This window comes from Girardinichthys multiradiatus, chromosome 17 (assembly GCF_021462225.1).
Source record: "Girardinichthys multiradiatus isolate DD_20200921_A chromosome 17, DD_fGirMul_XY1, whole genome shotgun sequence".
Classification (NCBI taxonomy): Eukaryota; Metazoa; Chordata; class Actinopteri; order Cyprinodontiformes; family Goodeidae; genus Girardinichthys; species Girardinichthys multiradiatus.
Genome location: NC_061809.1, coordinates 25,924,483 through 25,950,047, shown reverse-complemented (window position 1 = coordinate 25,950,047; position 25,565 = coordinate 25,924,483). Strand labels below are relative to the sequence as shown.

The 25,565-nt window shown below is 39.9% G+C and overlaps 1 protein-coding gene across 5 annotated transcripts in view; it reads left to right on the top strand.

Moving 5' to 3' along the window:
- The window catches only part of phf21b (PHD finger protein 21B), an 84,456-nt gene that overhangs the window by 29,677 nt on the left and 29,214 nt on the right, over positions 1 to 25,565 (top strand). For 3 of the 5 annotated variants that reach the window (XM_047389709.1, XM_047389711.1, XM_047389713.1), the window contains one exon: positions 13,514 to 13,558. In XM_047389709.1, coding sequence (XP_047245665.1) covers positions 13,514 to 13,558 — 45 coding nt within the window. Of the gene's footprint in view, positions 1 to 2,441; positions 2,511 to 13,513; positions 13,559 to 23,415; positions 23,548 to 25,565 lie in introns of those variants that run through there. The other 2 variants (XM_047389712.1, XM_047389714.1) reach the window with 2 other exon arrangements.

Here is a 25,565-nt window from a genome sequence, read left to right as displayed (position 1 = left end):
ATTTCACTCACAAACATTCAGATATCAGACGAGAAATCTCACAAACCCTCTCAAGTTCAGCACCAAGGGGAGCAGAGCTTTCTCCCGCTTTGCTCCCAAAGTCTGGAATTCCTTCCCTCCGGACATTCGTGATGCTGACACTCTTCCTCTGTTTAAGTCTAGACTCAAAACCCATCTGTTCAAAACTGCTTGCATGCTGTGGTTGTTCTGTTCTGTGTGTAATTTTGTGTTTGTTCCTCATTTATCTGTACAGTGTCCTTGAGTGTTTTGAAATAAAATGCATTATTATTATTATTATTATTATCAAACGTGAGTTCAGAGTAATTTCCTTCTGTGTTTCCATCCCCTCACTTTCTGATTGGCTGATTTTTCTCTGGGTAGATCCTGGTTTTATTGTTTTGTATTTCAGAGGTTTTTCCTGATTTTATCTCAACTTTTATTTAAATAATTTTTGTTTTTGTTCCAGTTTTTATTCTGATCCTTTTCTGGTTTTGAAGCAGTAACATGAGATAAATCTAGGAAGCATTATACGTTTATTTCCAAACTATTTGAAGTTCATCATTCTAGAAGGTTTTTCACAAGTGGCAAACATTTATGAGAGCTGCTAATCTTCCCTGGAGTAAACATCCCAGAAACATCAAAGTCAAAGTGTGCAATTCTGAGAGAAATGATCTCGCCATCTTAGTCTCTCCAGGCCTTGGTTAGAACGTTACATCTTGAATTTCATGACAGGACAATTAGAAAAAGACTAAATAAACATGGTTTTGCTGACAGGGTTGCAGCAGAAAGCCTTTCCTCTCTAAACGCAACATGGATGCTCATGCTAGCTTGGATAAGTTGTATCTGAATGAACCAGAAGACCTCTGGAACAATATCCTTTAGACAGCTGAGAAGTTTGTCTATTATAGCAAGGGACCAGATGATTTATTTTATCTTTAAACTATAAACACATATCATCTCAGTGTAAAACCCAGGTCTCTGTTACAGCAGAGCTTGTCTGTTTGCAGAGTCATGGTTGTGTTTTTAGCTGTTAAACAAGATTCTGGTCAGGTTTGAGCTCTGGATCTCTGCCTCTCTGTGTTTCTGACCAGTGGTATCTCCACATGCTTGCTGGTTGGATGTCAACAGAGAGCCTCTTTTCTCTCTGCTGCATCCAGAAGATGGCATGATTCAGTTTCCTCGGCTGCCTCTCTATGAAAGACCCGGCCGTGCTTTTAAAAGTGACAGTCTGTAAATGATCTGCATCCTGCTGGATGGAAAGCAGAACCGCATGAGCAAAGCTTCTCTGAATTTAACAGGCGCATATTTCTTTATTGCATGAAGACTGATCTCCTGGTCTGAGTTTAGATTTGAGGCTTGACACTGATTCCTATCTCTGCACTGATGTAAAAAAGCTGTATTTGATAAACTGGCAGCTTGTGGAGGAGAGAGAAACCTTCTCTTCTTCTTGGGCCTTCAGAGGCAAAATAATCCATTTGCTTAATCACGTCTCTTAAAGTGTGCAGCCAAGTTGCCTGGTAACTAAACGAGAGGCGACACCGTCGACTTAGGAGTCATATTTAACAAAAGCAGCAGGAGGACGTGTTTAAATGCTGACGTGTTCAAGGCCTGAAAAGCAGTTTTAAATGGAGTCGGAAATTTGGCTTCTGATTCCTGCACCATCAGTTGTTTCTTAGCAGTTTATGAAAAACAGTGCTGGTAAAATTATTCTGCTTCTGTCCACCAAAAACAAAGAAATATTTATTGCAACAAAGGAAAACCAGAAAGAAGATTAGACTGTGAACCTTCCTTCTAAAACTTCCAGTTTAATACGGTATGTTGTTGTGGTTCATCTCAAGTTATGTTATCGATACCTTGATTTAGGAGTAATTCACTAAGATAACGATGTCTGAGTATGTTTGAAGTCTCTTTATTGGCTTTTTTGTAGTAGTATCAGCATGTTTACTCTTAAAAAAGGCAGAAGTAGATGATGTTGAATAACCGAGACCCTGTGTGGGTTTTAATTTGTTTATTCTCGTGATGAAGAGCAGCCTGATAGGAAAAGGCTCTTAAAGCATATCATCTGAACTGATTCTGATACATTCATCTGTGCATCGGAGACTCACAGCTGCAGTGACGGAGGAAGAGCAGTGGTGTTTGCAGGCGAGGAAGAGGAGGTTGATGTTGTGGAGTTGGACTGAGGTGTGAAAGAGCAAAGGGGGTTGGTGCTGGGGGGGGGGATTGCTCTGGCAGTCAGAGGCTAACAAAGAGCTCCGCATAACAAATGGGACTTTAATTTGTTTTTCTTCGACAAGGTTGCTGTGAGTGATGGCTTGAATGCAGCAATGGGATGCTGTGCTGTTCTGAGGAGGAGGAGAAACGATGAAGATGCCTGAGGGGTTTACTGTAGAAGTTTATCTGAGCAGGGGGGAATGAACAAGGAAGTCATTTTTCCTATCTTAATTTAGTGCATGTGAATGGATGAAATCAGCCAGCGAGGAGGAATGAGGGCAGGAAGGATGGACCGACTGGTGAGATGCTTTGCCGTCTCTATGGCAACAGACTGAGGATGCTTATAGATGCTTGAAAATATTTTGACGATAGAGAAACTTCACTGAGCTGTTGGTGTTTGATGTTTGGATTGGGAAGCCTCTTGATTTTGCTGTCGGATGCAGTTTTGATAAGGATCGCTTCCTCTCACTGTGCTGCGACCTAAGGACCTCTGAAACCACTGAAATATGGTGGAATCATGCTTAATGTTTTAAATGTACATAGGGCAGATGTTCTAGAATCTGCTAACCTTAATCGGACCAATTGGGTCTGTCCGACAACCAGCTGGTCTGAAATATATAAATCTGATATTTTCCTAAACAGTGAACTTCAGTGAAGTTCTTCTGGGTCTGATCCCAATGCTTTTCAGTGTGGATGCTGTTACTCGGGGAATAAGATTCAAAGTTAGCTATTTTCAGAGTCACTGATGGGGTTTAGTGAGGACGTTTGAGGAAGCAAAGAGATGTAAGAAATACCTACAACATGTGATATTTCTACAGTTCATTCTGGCTTGAGAGAGAGTAAGACTTCCAGCAGGTAACAGGAAGGCTAAACATTAAGGCAAAGTTGCTCTGGTTTAGGCCTGCATGATATCAGGAAATTGGCACATCCCATGTGGCCATTAAGGGAAGTTAGAGGTCAAATATATTATCAATATGCAGTGCATGAATGCATTTATCATCATACCATAGAAACCAGTCAGAATGTACCAAATCCCCATATTTATAACCACAGTTGGCCCATGGTTTCTCCAAACTAGATGTACAACTGATCTAAAAAGCAAACTAGTTGTAAACTAAATGTAAAGCAAAGTCTCATGCAGTTTAAAAATGTGTTTAAGCCTCAACATTAACCTCAACATGTCTAATTGCATCCATAACTACATCATGTTGACATTTTTCAAGTTTCAGGCAACTATTTAGAGTGTTTTTTAAATTAACGGCACAACGTTTCCAAAATGTAAAAGAAAAATCCCCCAGAACTTGACATAATTACTCAATTAAACTGTTTGTGTGCTTGCAGGCAATAATTTCCATCTTCTCTAAGACTCTTCAAAGAATTTAGTGCAACTAGAACACTTTTCACAATTTGAAAAGGGATGAAACATTTCTGAGCCTGAGTCCCAAATTAGACCAAAAAAACAGCGTAAAATGAGCTTAAATCTGTCCAACAAATGAGACTATAGATGAGCCTGAACTACACGTCCTTTTAAATCGAGTTTAACCTCCAGTAAAACCATCTTCTAACCTTCTGGGTCCTGCAACCATAACATGGTGAGTTTGCTTCCTTGCAGCCACATTTCCAACACATCTGGATTCATCACTGCTTCGATATCTGTGAAGCTAAAATTTCCGGCTCCAATCTCCTCGTGTTTCTAAGATCACCTGTCTGGATTTCTGGCTTTCACCCTCCGAAGACGCTCCAGGTGAATCCAGCTGTTTGCTGCTTTAGACGACATTTCAGCTGGTCATAAAAAAACACTTTGTGTTCTTGCAGCGTTTCTTCTGCAGCTTCTCTGGGACTCGTTTAACCCTCGGCTCACACAAAACGGTGCACCCTCTCTGCCCTCTGACATACATTGTGTTTCTACATGCAGTCTGCCAGAGACACCAGCTGCTTTGTTAGCCGCTCTATGGAAATGTGAGCGGTGTACAGAAAACTAATGAAAGCAGCAGAATGAGTCTCATTTTTGTGAGGTGAATTAAAATCACCGCCCAGTAACTTTTTCTTCTCAAAGCTGCACTCTCTGCTACCACTGTGAAAGCATTCAAATTAATTCCCTATTATTGGGTTGCTTATCGAGTGCTGCCCAGACACAAAGATGCAGACAAACAGTGAAAAGCAATTAAAAATAAATGGAGTTTGGAATAAAAGTGCCTCAGAGAGCGACTTAGTCTGCAGCCAAGTTTACTTTTTTTTTGTGTTTTTGCTGCTGTGGACTTTTTGTCACCATCCTGGGGCACCATCAGCCTAAACGGCCAAATTAACCCAATTATTTAGAGTGAGCTCAAGTGGCGCTGCTGCCTTCAGGCCCCCTGGTTTGTTTTCTGAGGACCGTTTCTTCTTGGAGCGATGGGTGGATGTGTGTGTTTCTCTGTTCACGGGCTCAGATTCAGGCAGAGTGATCACTGTGATGAAAATGGTGACTCAGTTGGCAGCGAGTTTGTTTCGGCTCGGCTCGCTTAAACGTGACACAGGCTCCGCATCAGGATGAAACTACAGCATAATTTTTATTCCCCGCTGTGGAGGAAGAGGCAACAGTAGTTCAAAGAAAAGCTAGTTTCCGTAGCAACATGCCAAATATAACCAGACTTGTTCTTGAGGGAAGCAGCTCTGCAGCCCGATCGGACCTTAAAACAAATTGCAATAAACAGCAGCAGGCATTTTATCTGCAGCAGTCATCATGCACCATTGCTTTTGCAAGAAGACTCCTATTTTCCTTAATTTGTGCTGCAGCAGAATGAGCCCAGATCTTTAGTTAGAAAATAAAAACTGCAGCAGACGGAGTTGATCACCAGGATCCTAAAGACACCACCGCTGTCTAAAATCTGTCCAAAAGCCATGGACACCCTGTCTAAAAGAAACAAATGTAGAGCTGATAAAAAAACTAGCTTCAAACCTGTTCAGAACCAGTGGGCACCTACTTCTACTGGTTTAAATCCAGTATACGGTCAGTACAAGACAAATATGGACTTGGCTTGAAACCAGCCCAAAAACCAGTGGGGAATCTGTCCTAAACAAATCCAAAACTGATTTAAATCCAGTGTACAGACGGTTCTAAACAGGTCTAGGGCATGTATGAAACCAGCCGGATCTATTCCAAGACCAGTGGAAAAGTGCTTCACTTCCAGTCTGGAATGAGACCAATGTGAAACTGTTGGTAACTGACATGACGCAACTTGTTGATCAGTCCAGTAGGCTCGTCAGCAACTGACTAATCAGCGATCGCCGCAGTAAAAACACCCTGTGTCGGGGTTTTGAAGTACGGACACATTGTGGTCATCGGGATTTTGTGACAAATCATCGAAAATGGTTTAACGTTGTCAGCGGGGTACATACGATTCAGATATGACCCTCATCAATCCTCCTCTGGCTGCAGAAGACTTGGGCTTTAATGTTGATTTGTCCGTTGGCTGTCTTGAAATAACTTCACTGACCTGATGTACGACTTGTTTTTACTCGTTTTTTTGCCTGTTGTCTTTACCTTAATGTTAAAAAAAATGCCTCGGGTGGCACCCTGAGCTTTTTCTCTCCGCCATTACAACTATCTTTTGTAGACAGTTTTCTTCACTCTGGGTTAGATTTCAATGTGAGCGGAGCAATCTTACTGTAAACGTCATGTCAATTTAGTGAGCACCCAGTTCAAAAATGGTTTTGTGTAAAATCAGATTGGAACCAGTGGATAGCCATCTTACCCTTTAGTCTAGAACTGGAAACTTCAAAAAACATTAAAAAATCCATTTAAAACCAGTCCAACTCATATTTACATCTAATCCAAAAAGAGAATAAAAGTTGAATTGATTTATTCCAAAGTTATCCAGAATGAGTCTAAAACTGGAATAAATCCAGTCCAAATTAAAACTAAAACAGATCCCTGGTTGCTCTAAAATCAATGCATGTCTAAAATTAGTCTAAAACCTGCACTAAACTGGTCCAAAACCGTTTTAAACCCAGACTAAAACCAGACTAATGTTTAAAAGCCTTATAGATCCAGGCCAAAACTTGATAAATGGACTTTACATGTACCCAAAAACTTCTTTTTAAGTCTTTTTAAGACCTGGATATTAGAGTTTAAATGTAATGTACAAACCATTTCATTTTGTTAATACATAAACAGAAAATATTGATTTAAAACATAAATGATATTTTTCTCTAACTGGATCTGAGGGGAATAATAGATTGGGTCACTGGGAATTGGATTCTGGGTCACATTAGGGATCATTTATCCATCAGGTTGCTTTGCATGCAGCTCTATCATGCAGACTTCCCTGCTTGATCTGACCTTCTGATGAAGGAAATCAGCTTCAGTTTGAGGTTCTGCTAGTGTTTTTCCACTAATGTTATACACAAACTGTATGTGGCTTCACTTTCCGCAGGTTTCTTTGGGGGAGATATTGATCTGAAATGAAGTTGCTGATGAAATAAACAGAAACGAGAATGAAATCTCCTCCAACTGTGTTTTAGGTTTCAGGCTGCAGTAAGAAGCGCTGCAGAAGACGAATCGGAAAGGCTGAGATTGAGTCAGAAAATTGCTTCTTCCGTAAAAATGAGAGTTCAGTGAAAATTGGAATCCAGTAAAACATTATGTGCTGGAACATTACACGGAAATGATCAAAGCTAGGTGGATCGGCTCTTGTTGGAAAACTGAACGAGGAGTACAAAGGCTCGATTTCACTCAGAAATCTCTTCTCACAGTGAAAAGATGAAGCTCAGCTTGAAAATATCTGCAGAGAAAGACTGAAACACTCCAGCAGCTTTCATAAATGGATGTTCTGTGAATTTCAGGAAGCCTTTTTTATTGTTTCTGTGAAGGACAGCCAAGCAATGTAGGTTTAACACCTCAGTCTTTTCACGTGAATTTTTTACTGTGATTCATAGCCATTGTTCAGGCAGGTGAAATCTTCTAATGCCGGCGGGAGTGAAAGAACGGTAATAATAAAAGACGTTCGACTGAGAGCAGCAACTCTTAGAGGGTCTGAGATGCAGAGCTCATTACACTGATCAGTGTCCGGCCAGGCGTTACCACCGTAACCGCTTCACCTCCTCTTAAAATCGGGAAACAAATGTGTCAAAGTATCAGTTCAAAACCAAATCTAAAAATAAATCTCAACCAAATTAAAAAACAGTCAGTAAAGGATGAAGAACGGCATCCAACCCTGATTAATGTCCAGCTTAATGGTCTAGTCCAGTGGTTCTCAATCCTGGACCTGCATGTTTAAGATGAGTCTCTGCTGTAGATTTAAATAATAGCGTTACCTTCTCAGCATGTCATCAAGTGCTGCAGAAGCCTGTTAATCACAGATTCATTCAAGTCAGGCAGCAAGGACACACCTAAAACATGCAGGACATTGGACCCACAGGACCGGGATTGAGAAACACTGGGCCAGAGTCATTTTAAAACCCAAATATTTGCAAAACCAGACCAATTCAAACACAATATTTGGACATTAGGATGTTTAATCTGAATTTGCACAATACTGGTGAGATCCATAGAGATGTCCAAGGCCTTCAGAAAGAAGATGGTGTAGGACATGGTCTCCAAGTGGAGGGTGTTCACAATGCCTCCCAACAGGCCCAGGTCTGGCCGTCCAAACAAGTTTACCCTGAGAACAGACTACAAGATGCTTAAAGAAGTCTCCAAAGACCCTAAAAGTCATCATGGACTTATGCTTCTGTTGATGTTAAAGAGTATGTTTGTACAATCAGAAAGAGACTAAATTAACTTTCATGGGAGGTGTGCAAGAAGGAAACCTTTGCTCTCCAAGAAAAACATGAAGGCAAGAATTACGTGTTCCAGAGACAACGTAGATAAAGACCAGAACCTCAGGAGTAACGTTCTTCGGACAGATGAGTGTAAAACTGAATTATTTGGACACCAGAATAGAGGACATGCTTGGAATAGATCAAATACAGCATTTCAGGAGAAGAACCTCAAACCAAATGTGAAGCACGAAGGTGAAGGCATCATGGTTTGGGAATGTTTTGTACAATAGGACAGTGGCAGCTAAGAATCCACCATGAACACAGATGATGTTTGAGAAAAATGTGAGATCGTCTGAAAGACAAAAGACAAAGCTGAAGCAGAACTGGACCCTGAAACATGTCCATGGCCCAAAACACACCAGAACATCCACCAGAGACTGGAGAATGAAGAAATAGAAAGTCCTGGGCCTAGTCAAAGCCCAAATCAGACATGAAACTCCTCAAACATCTGACGGCTGAAAGTGAGGAGTGGGGCAAGTGTTCCTCAAAGACCAGATGGCTATAAGAAGAGTCTCTGTTATCGGTGATAGGGTATCCTAACTTTTTCTCACCCAGAAAACACATTTGATCTTTTATGTAATTATGTTTAAATACTTAGATTACAGTCGTACTTTGATATTACTAATCTGTGGAGAAGATCTGTGTCTACAATGATAGTTTAGGTATATTTATTAGTTGGTGCACAAGTTGATTTTGTTCATTTGATTTACTTAATGCTTTAAAACCTCAATAACATCTTTTACTGGAAATAAATGTATTTTGATTTAAAATTTTACAATTGTCTATTATAAATGGTCTAATTTAGATGTATAACCTGTAAAAAGATGTAATAAATAGGCCAGGTTTTATGTGTAATCATGCAACAAAACGGTGAAAGCAGAAATAACAGCTTTAGAATGTCAAAACTATTTTAAAGATAGTTCAAGCTCAAGTTAAAGGTGTTTTGGCTGGTTTGTGTAACAGAAAAGCAGATTTATCAGAGTTTATAATGACATCTGATTAAAAACGGCAATCTGAGGTGTTTCCTCCACTATCACAGATAACTCGGTCAGCAAGATCTCTGATCAGTCTCTTCAGTCTTTAATGGATTTTTTCTTTGTACTTGCTCCTTCATGTGCAGCCGCAGAGACGGAGGACAATTTCATTTACCTGCACCTAATGAAAAGGTAGTTTGCTGTGTGATAGTGGGAGACGGAGTGGGACGTAGTCTTCCCGTTTGTAGCCATGGCTTCAGAGCTGAAATGAATGACTGAATCATCTATAGCTCCCGGAGGCAAACCGAGAGGCCCATGTTTCCTGCAGAGACCTGCTGTCTACGGTTTCCCTCTGTTTTAGATGAAGCACAGAAAAGAAAGACAGAGAGGTGCAGATAAAAATGAGGAAAGTATTGTAAAACCTTCCTGCTCTGAATGGCTGCACAGAGCTGAGGCGTAAGCTCGGTTGGGAATGATCCGCTCTTACATGTTTGTGTGGGGACCTTGGCTTTAAAAGCTTTTATGTTTTTATTCATTCAGAAGGTAAAAAGCAAGAAACCACCCAGTGAGTGGCTTGTTTTTTTAGTCTGGATGGAGCATGAAGAGCTCAAGTTCAGAACCATCTATACAAGAAGCATTAAGGTGACTGAATAAGAAAAACCCATCAACTTGCCTTCATTTCACAAGGAAAGGAGACCTTTTTGGCCTCATTCATCCTTGGAACATTATTGGGTTTAATTCTTGATGTATTCAGAAATGGGTTTTTGGTTTTGCATAAAAACTTCACGTCTTTCTTCCTCACATAGGTTGCTTGTGGAGCATGAAACAACATAACATTAAGGGCAAAAGGCACATTGTGGTCCAAGTACATTACAACGTGGGAAATTTTGCCGAAAACAAAGTGATTTTCTTCATGCATCAACTGAGAGCAGAACTTGTTCTGGACTTAATGATGAAGCAGACTTCTGTCCACTTCTTTGTTTTATATCATGTTTTAAAACCTTTTGTGTTTTGTAGTTTTTGTTTTTTGCCTTCAGATCATAAAGAAGCCAGGATAATGATCTTAAACAATAGATTTTTTTAAAAATCTGTTTTTATTTCATTTTTTTTATTCGGTATTTCATAGTTTTCAAAAAGATTATTAGATTATTTTTAAAAATGTTCCAAGGATTAAGCCTTGTGGAATTCCTTTTATTATTGTTAGGGGATTTTATCAGATTTGTACATTTTCAATCATTAAATGTTGACATTTTATTTAGATGTTGTCTACTACATTCCTACTAAGGACTAAATTACATACAAAATGTGGTTTCAAATAATAGACTATGACTTGAGTTTTAGTAAAACATAAACTCTGTTTTGCAGACATTGGGCTGAATGTGATTTTTACATCAATTCAAATGTACCTTATGGGACCCAAATTGTAAATATTTTTTATTTTGATATAGAAATTGGTGCATGTTTTATTTGTAGGGAAAACGGTTCAGTACAGCTGAAACTGTACTGTGAGGCTCTGATTTTTGTGCAGTAAATCCACCGGTTGTTGACGTATTTATAGCTTTGGTTGCTGTGTTTGACCAGGTTTTGGTTGCAGACAATGTGAAAATATCTTTATCCTGTGCGTTCATATTTTTTGTGGTAACTTTATTATGGTGGAAAACTAGATATTTATTAGTAATAGAAGTAATCCTAAGGATTCCTCATGTAATTATGGTGTCCAGACAGTATCCAAAGGTGTCCTGAATGGTGCTCCAGTCATTTTCACTGTAACAATGTGGCTCTTTTGCTGGAGCTGTGAATATGTGTGAGGCACACTTCTAATTGAACACTGACATGTGGGCACATGTTTCAACCTCATGCTGCCATCAGCTGCTGACGCTCCAGGGACTCGCCTCCTTCCTCCTCCCCAGGCTTCAGCCTCCTCACACCTCCTCTACCCATCAGATGTCTGCCTGTCGTTTCCTGTGACTGACCTCCAACACCTCAGCCAGTGTTAGAAATTACTCTTCAGGCTGGCTTGTCTGGGCCTAGCCTCTTCGTTGTCTCCTAATGTAAAGTATTAGGAAGAATTGTCTATTTTCAGCACCTTTTATGATGGCTTTCTCTGGACCGAAGATGGGAAACAATAACCGATTTAAAATGAATGGGGCTATTTATGATCTGCTCTGAATTTTTCCTAAAGGCCAACAACTCTGATCATGGCTATCAAGTTTTCAGCTTAGCCAATTAAAGTGCTTTTCCATGCTGAGAATCATCTGCAGCAGCACAGGGAGCAACTTTGGAGTTTAAATCAGTGGGTGATGAAAATCTAGTTCTGGAAAATGTACTTTAAATATCGGTGGTAACCTGAGGAATAAGGAGACCTTCAACAACAAAACTGCTGAGAAGCTTAAAAACAATGTAAAAGTAAATATTTGTGGGGTCCAGAAAAATTAAGATTTATACTGTCAGGGTGCTCCATGAAGGAAAACACATCCTAGATTCCCATGCAGGCCAGGGAGAAAGAATAAAACCACTTAGAGGCTGTAGAAGACCTGAGACTGGGGTGGAGTTTCACCTTACAGCAGGACAATGACCCTAAACAAACAAAGCAACAATAGAATGGCTTAGATCAAAGCATATTTATGTGTTAGAATGGCCTAGTCAAAGTCCAGACCTAAATCCTGTTGAACACTGAACTTGAACATTGATGTTCATAGATGATTTCCATCCAGTATGACTGGCAATTTTAGCAAACCTGGTGGAGACATACCCGAAAAGACCCGGAGGTGGACGTCCAGACAGGTTCTGGAATGTTGACTGAGGGCTCAATACAAATGCACACCGCACTTTTAAGGTTTACGTTTGTAGTAACATTTGAAAGTTACTTTTTTCTTCCATCCACTTCACAAATATGCCACATTTTGTTGATCTGCCACATAAAATACTAATAAATTATATTGAATTCTGTGGTTGTAACATGAAAAAAATATAAATAAACACTGTAAATGAGGCGTCCTCCAAGCAAACTGGTATTTAAAGCTAAACTTATGTGATAAATTATCTGGGACGAACAAGTTCAGTTAGAAGTTCTACTCATATTCTTTTAGTTTTGATCCATTAGCTTTTCCTCTTTGTTCTGCAAAGGCAAAGAGTTTAGTTAGCTACCCTCATCCGTAATGTTTTTAGGTCTTGCATTGCTAAAAATCAGCATTTTCTCTAAATGCTGATGAGCATTAATTGTACCAAGAGGGTAAACCCTTTTATTTTTTACAGTTCATTCTCATTATCAAGAAAAAGTGTTCAGAAGAGAAATTCTCCTGAGACAAATTATTGATTAAAATTTCCTGCAGCAGCTTTCCCAGTCGCTGCAGGGTCCTAAATGTGGAAGTGGAAGCAGGCGGTCGCCGTGTCCCAGGAGACGTCACAGTCGTAGCTTTGAGGCATGAAGCCCGTCAGAGTTAGCCAAACAGTTCCTGATGCTCTCTGAAATCCTCCCTGTTCAAACAGGGAAGCAGCAGCCGTCTGTGCTTGTGTGCACGTTAAGCAGATGCTCGGCCTGTAAATGTGTGGAGATCGGACCAGTCATGGTTTGTTATTTTGGGAGAAATAAAGTAGAATATAATGCTTTAAATACATTTTGCTTCATGCATTGATGGATCCTCTCAGACGTGGGATTTTTACACCATTACAGCCTGGAAATAGAAAAATAACTCGTCCCCACCCCCTCTGTGCTGCTGTCAAAGCTGAGAGGTCGCCGTCGGTCATGAATCCACCTCTGCTGAGTAACCTCAGACTGATTCTCCTGCAGCGACTCTCAGCAAACTCAGAGGCAACCATAATCCCTTTGATGCTTCACACCTTAACTCCCTCCTGCAGCTGATTTAGAAACTATCAGCGCCCAGCTTCCAAATTTCCCCCGTGTGAAAAGCAATGCATACCGAATGAATTTGTCTGTCTGAATGTCTGCTCACTGTTTGTGGCGTGTTACCACCGCCTGCTCGGCTGCAGAACGATAAAGTCTGGACTGAGTTTTCTTTCTGCTGGGCTCCGGAGACGCTCCTGCATATATCCATTAGATTACAGATGACAAATGGAGCCGGATCCCGCTGCGACGGCCGGGATCGGCCCAGCTGTGATAGCACAGCGGCGTTTCTGCCTCCTGAGGGTTCTCTGGTGTGTGTTGGTGTTTGTTAAAGTGCTCGCAGGGCGAGGAGTGTTCACCGCTGCACGGCGTGCATCAGAGGAAAGAAGAAATAAATCATTTCATTCCTTGACTGCTTTCCACTTCTGTACCTGATTTTTCTAAGATTCAGGAATAATTTATGGAAACATTTTACTTCTCTGGCCTTTGTTGACTTGTGTAGGTGAATTCCAGTCATTTTAAAGCTGCAATCACCAATGAAATCAAGTTTTGTGGAGTAAAAATGTATAGTCAAAAGTAATTATTTCCAATTTCTGTACCTGAAGGCGTTTCCTGCATGTTTTGTTGTTTGTCACACTTTGTCTAATTATTATATCAACAGTTTTCCTGTTTTCTTTTGCAGAACCAGACGTTGTGCAAAGGCCTCAATGAGCTTCAGAACGGTCAGGTAGGTGAAAGTCTGCATCATCCTCTGTTTATTGTACCGGGCAGGTTTTCTGAGATTTCCACATACATCCATCCAGGCTTCAGCCAGTGGTGAGAATCTTCTGAATCTATCTCGTCTAACTTTGCACATGTATTGTAGCACGGGAAAATTAAAATGTTTAAGTGATCTTTAACTATTTTTGGGGATCCGAATCCGGGTCCAGGATTTTACTATTGAATCTTCATGGGTTTAAACAGACGTTTGTGTTTTTAGTTTTCTGTGTAAATCTGCTAATTAACCTCAATCAGGAAAGTCAGGATTCTGTACTTTACTTTGTGCTCTTTGCAAACAATAAACAGGATCAATTGACTCAAGAAGAAGTTGATTGGATTAGAATTCAGAATCAGACAATTTTTCACTCTAATCAATCTTGCAAAAACATTTTAATATTGATTCGGTGGCTGAACATCACAAGAACTATATAGACTTGGATTAGCCCACATTTTCCAGCATAAACGAGACAAAAATGACTAATAAAGGGTAACGGTTTTGACACTGGTAGATTTTGTGGAATATTTTAACTTCTGAAAAGTAAAATAATGGAAGCATCATAAATAAATTAAATATGTTTGAAAAATAAGGATAATCAGATGAACCATGAAGCTTTAGACCTGGAAAATTTCAAAGAATGGCTCTTAAATGGTCATTTGGAAAGGTCTGGGGTTTATTTCTCTGCAGTTACTCTCAGCTGTGGTCACTGCAGGGGGATGCTGAAGAACGTGAGCAGCTCCTCAGGCTGCAGACCAATGGAAGGGAGGAAAAGTAAAAGGAAAAAGAGCCAGAGATTCATTATCCGTCAGTTTAATTTCAGCGCTGCGATTCATTACGGAGAGGAAGTCGATTCTGGCCTTGCGTTGCGGCTGCGTGACGTTCTGCAGGAGAGAGGAAACCTAATTAAAACCAAGTCTGTGATGGGTGGATAATTGTTGCAGAGCATCGGTGTGTGTAATTAAGGCTGAATCAGTTTTACAGGTTTATGCTGTAAATATGCATTTTATCTCCTCAGCTGGTTAAAGCAGAATTATAATATAGTTTTGCTTACAACCATCGTGTCGTAGAAGCTGTTTTTATCAGCGGAGCTCATTAATGCTGCTGTTAACTTAAGGAGGTGATTAAAAGTGCTCCTTTAGTGTAACAGCAGAGCTTTGTTGAGAAAGAAAAAAGAAAATCCCTGCTGGTGCCGTTTGTTCCGATGACAACGGCAGATTTACACTAAGTCGGCCAGTTTTCAGTTTCTCTAAGTCGCTGCCAAGATCCTCACGCATCCAAAGAGTGAAGAGCACCTTCCTTTTACCTCCCTGAGGTATAATTAGACCCAATCAGAAAGATCAATTCTCCACATCATAATATGACAAAGAGAGGAGCTCTTAAATGATTCCCTGGAGAGTTTCAGGAGGTTCGTCATTGTTTAGGATTCACTCTGAATCAGTGGAGGCAGACTGTGTCTTCAGTCACCAAAAACAGAACCTCTGAGGAGATCATCTGACCGAGCAGAATCAAGGTCAGATTTGCTGTTCAGACTGATGGAGGAGACAGATGTTCATAGGGAACATGTTGATGGTAACCTTGTTTTAGACCTATCTTTGGGTCCGTCTCAGAACGTCTTTAGGTCTGGTTTGAAATGGGTTCAGACCTGTTTCTGGTCTTATGTCTGGAGCTTTTACACATGGTTTTGGATGACATTTAGACGTAATATAAATGTCGTTTTCAATACCTGGTTTTGAGTTAAGAACCAGCCTTTGTTTAAGACCAGTTCTGGACTTGGGTAGAAGAAAGGTTTTATATTTGTTTGGTTGATTCAGGAACCAGTTTGGATTTGAATTTCATCAGACTTGGTTTGGGACTTTTGTCTTCATGCTGCAGTTTAGACCAGATTTAAACCTGGTTAAGAACTTAAGAACCAACCTAAGATTGGATTTAGGCCTTGTTTTAGTCCACTTTCTGACTTTGAACATTGTTTAGGGTAATGTAAAAAACACATTTAATAAGTGTTTATGTTTTGGTTTAAATTGGATTAATTCTGACACTTTAATTATGCTTTCAGCTGTTTTTAACTTATTATGGACGGGTCTAAACTCAATTTTTGGGAAGTTTTAAGAACTGAGCTGGGTTCTATACCTGGTTTTGTGCTACTGGATTTTACACATTTGTAGACTAGATTTTGACCTAATTTAAATGTATTTTTGGTGACATATTTAGATGTTAGGATGTGAGATTGAAGCTTGAATGATTTAATTATTTTTATTTTGGGGTAATCTTCTGTATAAACAGACACCTTTAGCCTGGGCTAATTTGTGATTCTTTTTGCTAGTTGGGCTTTTTACAGTTCAGGTACTTCTTTAGGGATTTGACTCATTTTGGACCGGTTCTATCCTTGGTTCAGTCTTGGTTCGGTGCGTCTTTTTCTATATTTTTATGTTTTGGGCATATTTAGGAATCGGTCTAACTTGACCTGATTTCAGCGTAGTTTTAGACTAGTTTTGGACTTGGTTTGATCTTGTTTTAAGACTTGAAGGTGGGTCAGTTTAAGAACTTATTGATATGGTTCCAACTTGGTTCACACTTGTTTCTGGTGGTGCCATCTTTTGCATCAATTTGGACTAGATTGGACTAGACTGGTGGTGTCGACCATTTCTTAAGCTCGCTGGAATCGGGTGGATGAAGCGAATGGAGATGAAGGGAACCGGATCACACAAGAACCAGGGTCACTTTCACCTGCAAGGCTGGATGCCTGGGCCCACATCGTTTTAAGGAAATATCTCATGAGATTTATTTATTAATACAACAAGGTGTTTGTTAGTGTACACCTACGGTGTGTTAGTCCCTAATAAATGAATTGGATCAAACATTTTAAAATCACTATGGGGGTCTGGCCTTAGCTCAAAAAACCCAAAATCTGAAACTAAAAACATTTGGCTGCAAACGTAATGATGTGAGCCTTTATTACTTCGATTTTTAAGTAATGGAGTAGTATTCAGAAATATTAAAGTAATACAACAGAAAATAGCAGCTAATTTGTTAACATTAAGTGACAAAATTCTTAAGAAGTGAAAAAACTTTTATCATTATTGAAAATTTCAATGTTTTTCCAAAAACTAGACGAAGAAACAAAGATAACATTTTAAATTATCAACATTTTATAATGCGTTTTTTAAATTCTTGGCTTGTAAATCTGGAACTGTCCAGACATCACAGTTTAATTTAGCTGTATTTAAAAAATATTTCTAATTTAGGTTATACCTTTGATACACTTCCAACAACAATGAGAAAACATCTAAACATTTTGTTATATTTAGGAAATTTTATAACCAAGAATTCATCCGCTTTTTAAAAATGTAGCTTAGAAAATAAAACACTATTGTGATATTTCAAAAATAAATGAAAAATGTCAAAAAGGTGATTTTTTTTTTGTTTTTTTTAATCAAACAGGATATCTATATATTTTAAACTTTTGTTTAAAAGCTGAGAGATGGTCCACTAATGTCAGCAGATCATCTTTTTATTTATTTATGAGATTGTTTTTAAATTAATCAGGAATTCTTTAATGAAACCGATGTGATGATGAGTTAAACTTTGATCACCACAGGCGCAGGTTTTCTCCCTCTTTTGTTCTGATCCGAGTCGGTCTGAAGCTGCTCAGAGGATCAGCAGTTTGAATGAAACCAGACAAGGTAGGCTGTGAAGAGAAATGAAGGATGCAGTTAAGGAATCGACGGCTCAGATCCAGCTGAGATGAGGGCTGCAGCTTTCAGAGGGACAGATGAGGGGAGAGAAATGAATGTAAGAAAATAATGGGCAGGACCTGTGGTCTTCTTCCAAAATAATCTTCATCCTCCTCCTCTAAGCTCCTGCTTTTTTCTCAGAGCACAGAGTGAAAGATACTAATCTAAGGCGCCCCGCTGCAGAAGTGGAAAGTGTTCACTTCACATCCTCTCGGCCAATATTTACCTGCTGGCTCAATCCAAACAGCTGATACTGGAAGCTGTCACACTCAGTGAGGCAAGGAGGAGGAGACGGAGATAGAGAGAGAACGTCTGCAGAGGAACGGAGCTTCACACCTGCTAAACAAACAAAGATAAGCTTTCAGATGGATTCGAAGGTCCAAAGCAGAGTTTAAAGACATTTATCCAGAGCAGGACAAAACTAAACCATTAGATGTTCTGTAGTTGTTCCTTAAGGTTTTTGAAGGTCATTTTAAGATGATCTTTGGACCGTCAAACAGAACCACAAGCTTCAGTGTTTAATTGAGATGTTATGTGACAGACCAACTCTGATACCACTAAATACGATGCAGACAAGAAGTCACCTAATTAGTGTCCACCTGTATTTATTTTAATCTCAGTATAAATTGGGCTGTTCTGCTTCTGGCCTCAGAGGTTCTTTAGAGAACATTAGAGAACAAACAGCATCTTTAAGACCAAGGACTGCAGCAGACAGGTCAGGAAGAAGGTGTTGGAGAAGTTTAAAGCAGGGTTAGGTTGCTGTGATGCAGGAAACATGTGGAAGAAGGTGCTCTGGTCAGATTGGACTACACTTGAACATCCCCACAGTGAAACATGGCAGTGAAGGCATCATACTGTGAGGAGGATTTCCTTCAGTGGCAACAGAGTTGAGAAGAAAATCTGCTGGAGGCTGCAAAACATTTGAAGCTGGATCAGAGGTTCACCTTCCAGCAGGACAACGAGCCTAAACATACAGCCAGAGCTGCAATGCAGTGGTTTGGATCAAGGCATATTGATGTGGAAGAATGTCCCAGTCAAAGTCCAGATGTAAATCAAACTAGCAAGCTGTGGCTAGGCTTAAAAATGTAAGCTCTCCATTCAATCTTAAAGAGTTCGACCTATTATGCAAAGAATAATGGACAGAAAAATCAGAATTAAGTTTCTGAACACAAACCAGGAATTTGCCTTTGGTTTCATGCACTCACAGACTTTAAATATAAATAAATAAACATTAGACAACATTTTAAAAAATAACATAAAAGGAACAGTCATTAGATGTGTAAAAGTGATAAAAACAACCATCAAATAGACCTGGAGCTGTAACTGTGGGGAGAGTTTATTCTACAAAGCATTGACTCATGAGGGCAAATACAAACACACACTGAGCTGTTCAAATTTTTATTCGTAAAATGTTTTAAAAAACACTTATTGTTCAATTGTACAGTCCTTCACAGTCATGCACAACTTTATGTTGGTCTGTCACATAAAATCCCAGTAAAATACACCGATGTTGGTGTTTGCAGTGCGACAGAAATCTGTCATTTGAAACATTCATGTTAAAGGATCGTTCTGCTCACATTTCAAAAACACTTCTGAGTGATTCGGAGGAAAGAAATCGTTTCTCCATCATCTCTGGGTAGCTGGTGGAGGCAGAGACCCACCTTCCCATCATGGAGACCGCCCCCCTCCTTTGCATGCTTGTTGGGATGTTTCCTCTTTGCCTCAGGCTGTCCTCCTGTCTGGGGGGGGGGGCGACGGAAAACCGTCCCTTTGTCCTCCTCGCAGTCCCTCTGGGCGATGGCAGGAAGTTCTCAAATGTCTGCAGAGCCGCAGACGGGACGCGCGCTGATGTTCAGTTTCAGGGAAAACAGCTAAAGTCTTTACAGTCAGATTTAACTCAAACACGTCTCTGTCTTCAGTAAATACTGGAGGTTAAAAGACAACTGCTTCTGGGCTCTTCTGAAAGCTAACTCCAAACCATCAGAATGACTCTAAATGTTCCTGGTACCAGGTGTATGATGAACACACTGAAACCAGCTTTCTGGACCCAGATTGTAGATGACTATAGTTGGACGACCCAATAAGACCACAGTCTGGGTCCTGATCTAAGAACAGCAGCACAAAAAAATACTACAAAGCATGAAAACCCTTAAGGTTTCCTGAGGTTTTAAGTGATCGGGATCAAGGTGGTTCTGCTGGTGGTTCAGCTGGTGTTTGCATGAATCCCGCTTCAGTCTGAACACATTCAGGATTCAGATCAGGATGTTATGCTCAGTGTTTTTGTGCATTTAACTAAGAGGTTTCTGCTCTTTGTGGCTGCATCTGTCTGCCTCTATTGTCTGCAGGAGTCCATCTGCTGCCCCCCTCCTCATCCTCACCCCTCCTGTCCCCTCTGTGACTCTGTCTGCCTCCCCCATCCATCCTCCATCCATCCCCCATCCATCCTCCTCTCAGAGTACAGGAATATCATCAGAAAACTAGAAAACTTAAAAAGAGCTCACAATTCATTGCTTTAAATTCAACTTGTCTTGTTTTTTTCCTGTTTGTTGTTTTATATTTTTATTTTATCTGCGTCTTCTAGCTTTTTTTTTTTTTTTAAAGAAAAATAAGTGAATTTTAATTGGTTAATGGATCATTTTAGCTTTTATAAACACATCTCAAAAATGATTAACGTACATAAATGAAAAGAGAAAATGAACAATAGCAAAAGAAAACTGCCCAGTAATTTAATTCCAACAATATTACTCTTATAAATACCACAGTTTAATGGTATTTCTGCAAAAAATCTACAAATGATCTTTTTGTTTTTATTTAAAACTGAAAGGCAACAGTTATTCCTGCTGCTGCTGAAATAACCTCGCTGCTGTTCCATCCAGCTGGAGCGAACTGGCTTCAGAATGTTTTGGGATCCCAGTAAACGGATTTTGAACCTTTTTTGATGGAAAGTTTGAAGCGGTTCTGAAAACCTTGTTGTACCTTGATACCAGAAACAAATTAGTTTGATGTGAGTTTTATCTGTAAAGTAGAACAATATAAGCAGCAGTGGCGGAACATCATTCTGATTGAAAAGCAGAAAAGATGAGTGTGTGTTTGATCAATGAACTGTTCGTAGAGGCGGGCAGTTTATTAATACTAAAGGGAAATAAACATTGTTAGAACTCAAACTGATGACAGGAAGGATCTCCTGCATTGGTCTGTGTTACTGCAGCCTCTGACTGAAGCACAGTTTTGTTAAGATGATGTTCAGTTTTCCATCATTTTCTTTGAACAATCATCTCCAGAGGTTCAGAACTGAGCCAGCCTTCTTTTATCAGTCGTGGAGTTCATTCAGAGCCATTTTTTGCACCGTTGCAGCTTCCTGTTTGACCGTTTTCTGACCCTGTGCTTCAGTTCTGGTCTTTCTTCTCCACTGAGCTGTCCACTATTGAGTAGATTCATGTTTTTATTTTGTTTCAAATCATTCTGTTATTGGTCTGCTTCACCTCGTTAACTTCCGTTTTCCTCCATCACAACTAATTTAAGTTACAGTCTGATTTAAAGAACAGTTGTGTGTTTTTATAATCTTGATTGTTCATTCATTGCTTTTTCCATCCGTTTTTTTATTATTTTGAGGATTGTTCTGGCAGCGATCATTTATGGTTCTGCCGGAACAATTATCACGCCATGTGTCACTATGACGTGACAAAACTACAAACCCCATGACTTCAACTTTCAACTTTAAAATAATAATTTAAATCATAATCTTAAAGTCTTACATTAATTTACTGAACTTTGCCGAAACTCTAGATTTAACAGCTGTTTTATGTTATTCAATTTAATTCGATAAAATTTAATAAACCTTTTCTACCACCAGATCTATCCCGCTCAATGAAAGCCTTGTAATGCTGTTGAATTTCTTCTGGACCACAGTAAGAACAGCTACATTAAAATTTTACTTACCTGTGTGAGACTTTAATCTAATTTAGATAAAACTTTCAGTAATAATTGGAATATTGACCTTTTCGAGGTTTTTAAGGCGAGCTTTTCGCCAGATGTCCTCCAGATTTCAGCTTTTAGGTTCTCCTCCCTCCTGGCTGGGTGTCTGCTAGGAAGATGAAACATCACAATCCAGGGCGTTTGCTCAACACATGTCCTTAATCCCGGTTTATCACGGATGTTAAAGCGTTATTTTCCCTACGGCGAGCGTGGGGCCCCGTCCCTGGCACCGAACCTTCCCACGGGCCTGTTGGCCTGCCTCACACCCCCTCCAGTCCTGGTCCAGTGCTGTCAGTCCGCCAAGCTCAGGCTGTGGTAATGTAGTTCTGTCTGTGGTTAAACCTGAGGCCTGAGACGGTTAATATGAAGTTTACCTTTAATGCTCTTACTTATGAGGAAAACAAGCTGAAAATGTTACATTTGTACCCCATTTTGTAGACATTAGCGATTATAAAGGTCGTGATATTTTTACTTTGTAAACCACAATGAATACATTGTGTATTCTAAGAAAAACATTTCTGCCCCAGTTCTGACCAGCATTCCTAATCTGTTGTACATAGGAACGTGTCGGCACTTTCTCTCCAACTCTGTTTGCTGAAATATATTTACTCCAAAGATGGGTTCCTAATATCTTCAGTTAGAGGAAATTAAAATGAGGTCAATAAAGAAATCAAGATTTTTCCGTCGTTTCCAGTTATAGTGGAACATTTTCCTCCTTTTTTTTCTGAGGTATTTTCATTTTTAGATTTAACTTTCTAAACCTAGTTAATATGAACCTGCCTGAGCTCTAGTTCAACCTGTTCTCAGTAATCAGTCTTCAAATCTGCACCATTAATTGCCTGTAATTGATCCAGCAGCTCCTTCAGAGCTTCGTTCCAGACACAGTTTGACCTTTTCTGCTCCTTGTGTTGGTTGCAGCCACTGGTCGATACTCTGGGCTTGGTCTGAAGGTGTGAGCTGTTAGCTGGACATGTTTTCATGAAGGCAATGACCTCCAGTCTGTGCATGGACATGTTGTATTTCACTAGTTTTTAACGGAGACAGTTTCAGCATCACCAACTGTTAACAACCTTCCAGCTGGCAACTTTATTTTCGTCTGGCTTCTAAAGCAAAATATTTGTCCTCAAACAGGCAGGAATCTGTGTGGTTTTTTTCCAGCATTTTCAGAGCAAAAAGCTCCATTTAGTTCTGGAAAACAAGTAAAACTGTGCTGCAGGTTGTAAATGATGAGAGAAATCCAGTTCACAGATGAACAGGAAGTGATTTCACGACCAAAGAGGAGGTGAAACATGACTTACAGTAGAGCTGTGACTCTTCAGTTACTTTGTGTTTAGGTTTGATATATCCCTGTGCTCTGCATCATGTAGTCTAGCCATGCTTTGGTAAGAAATCTCATTCAATCAGTCTAAACTCTGAAAATCAGATGGTTAAAGGCTGGATCTGTTTAGTGCATTTATCTCCATAATGCTCCTCTGGCTTTAATTTTGTTTGTCTGCAAAGTGAAGATGCACCAGGAGCTTATAGCACTGCTGTGAAGCATTTAACAAGCAGAAGCTGCTGCAGATTGAAGGCATGAACGTGCCTCATTAATTGTTGGTCAGTAGGTCATATTGGCTGTGTTAATAGAGGCTGCAGATGTTAAGTCATGGAGAAGATGAACTTTCTTTAGCTCTTAAAAGTGTGTCCAGTGTATGCTTGGGCCCAGCATACGGTTCGGAAAGTATGATTATATCAAGCAGAACCAATATCAGGGTGTTGCGGTGTTAAAACAGATGTAAAGTAAGAGGAGAAAAATTGTATGACATGTTGCCGTGGTTTGTCGTTTCATGGGGAGAAAAGTTCCTGGAAGTTCCTGTTTGCCGTTTGTTACACACAGCTGACAGACGGCTCACACCCACTCTCTGGGAAAAAGTTTTGCGTATCGTTTCTACAGTTTCAAATACTTTTAATGAGATCCTAGAGAATCTGGAGTGACCACTAGTACTGCTCCCCCTCCCCACCTGTTGCTTTGCAATGCCATTCAGCTGGCTTAAAGATGCTCCTACACTTTTACCGTTCCAGTTTTGGCATGGATACTTTCCTGTGTAGATTTCATTTTCTAGTCTCATTATTTCCAAACAGCCCTGGAACGGAGGATATCGGACAGGAAATCAAAACATCCCTTCAGTATAAAAGCCTCCTGCTGGGCTGTTTACAGCGAGGGGATTTCTGATGGGATATGACAGAATGAAGACCCCAACCCTGAGTCCTAAGGTGAGATGATTGAGAAGCTGTTCCTCTTGGTTCAGTGTCGTCGTTGTCTTCAGGAACCCAGCAGGTCTCCTGATGTCTCTACTGTAAAATAAAATCTTACTTCAGCCTTACTTGGGGTGAGTTGACATACTGTTTGACTCATAATAAAACTATTTCCCTCTATAATGCTGAATGTGAGGTTCGATCATGTAGGCTTTTATTGAGAAGAGCTGCAGGAAGTGACGACGTGTCCTTGATTATGTCCCTGCAGGTCAACACTGAAACTAATAGTATCATAACTGGACATCAGTTTTCTTTCTATGGAGGTTTTATGAGAGCTTTGATTAAAAAAACAGAACCTGAATGACAAACAAAGCGGTTTGAATTATTTGATTCCGATTCGAAGAGTCAAGGTTTGTGTGTTTTTTGTAATTAAAGTTTTTCTTCATACTCAGATTGCGTCAGGATGTGATAATCAAAGGAGAAGATTTTAAAACCAAATCTCTTGATAAACTGCAGAAGACGACATGAAACTGAATGAGTTTAGGTTCGAGGTAGATGAAGTGTTGATATTTGATTATCTCAACAATCTGCAGAAACCACAGACTAGTGCAAAATTAAATAACTTCAAGGTGTAACGTAAGAAATGGATGAATTACTGACTGAAATTAAGCACGTTTTTATTTTTGAAGCATTTAATGAACATCCTGTTTACAACAGCCAACTTATTTTAGTGATATTAAACAGCTTTTCTGTTTTCATTTTGAACATCAGATTTCTGGTTTTACAGAAAAAACATGGTGCAGTGTTAAACATTTTTGCATTAACTTTGCTTCTTTTACTACATCTCTCTATTAAAAGCAGGAATAAAGTTATGATTATAAAGATGGGTTAGATCTCTAAAAAAGATTTATCTGATGTAGCAACAAACCTGCAGATTGAATGTTTTATTGACTGATTGTTGATCAATTCATCCGTCCGTTTCTGGTCTGATATTTCCTTCCCTCGGTCACATTCCTATGAACTCTGCACACGGAGAAAAAGACGCTGCAGGCGCGTTTGATTTGCATTTAAATAGATTTATTGTCCGCAGCCGGCGTGTCGGGCGGAGACTGACCACATGATGTAGGAAATGAATGCAGCCCCGGCCGCCTCTTCGTGTTTGTCTCCGGGCTGCAAAAGGAACATTTTAATGTGATTGTTATCTGCTGGCGGCCAGGAGAAATGGAGCAGTTAGACTAACAATCAGAGCTGCTTATTATGGAGACTGAAACATTGTGTCGGCATCAGTAGTTATTGATTCAGTTCCTGAACAGAATCAAATGGAGACGAGAATGAAAGTAGTTTTAATAATCTCTCTGGGGAAGCTGCTTTGAAGGTTGTGAAATTACACGAAAATTACAAACATGAAAACAGATGAGAGCAAAGTGATGCTGGACCGGTATGGAGCTATTTTTGCCTTCTGCTACTAGAACAGGGGGTGTGAACTGCAGCTGTTTCATCCTTTATCACCCTCAGAACACTCAGGTAAGTGCAGTGATGGTAAAAAGAAATTACGCCCTCTTTCATTCTAGAGTTATGCTCATCAGGACACAACAAATACAATCTGGTCTTTATCAGGGCTGCACGGTGGTGCAGTTGGTAACACTGTTGCCATGCAGCAAGAGTCTTTCTGCATTGAGTTTGCATGTTCTCCTCATACATGTATGGTTTCTCCCCGGGTACTCCTCTGTGTTTCCCTGTGTTGACTGGTGACCTGCCCAGGGTGCCACCTGAAAAATAATCATAGTTTATCAGCTTGTCTTGTATCTTATTGAGGACCAGCACTTGTGGAACAATGTTCTTTGACCAGAGTAGAGAAGTTTGACCCTAATGCAAAGCAGAGACATCTCAAACCAACTGTCGAGCACGGTGATGGCGGGGTGATGGCATGGGGTTGTTTGCAGACATGGGACCTGGGCACCTTACGGTCACTGAGTCGGCTGTGAGCTCTTCTGTGTATGAAAGTATTCTAGAGTCCAATGTGAGGCAGAACCTGG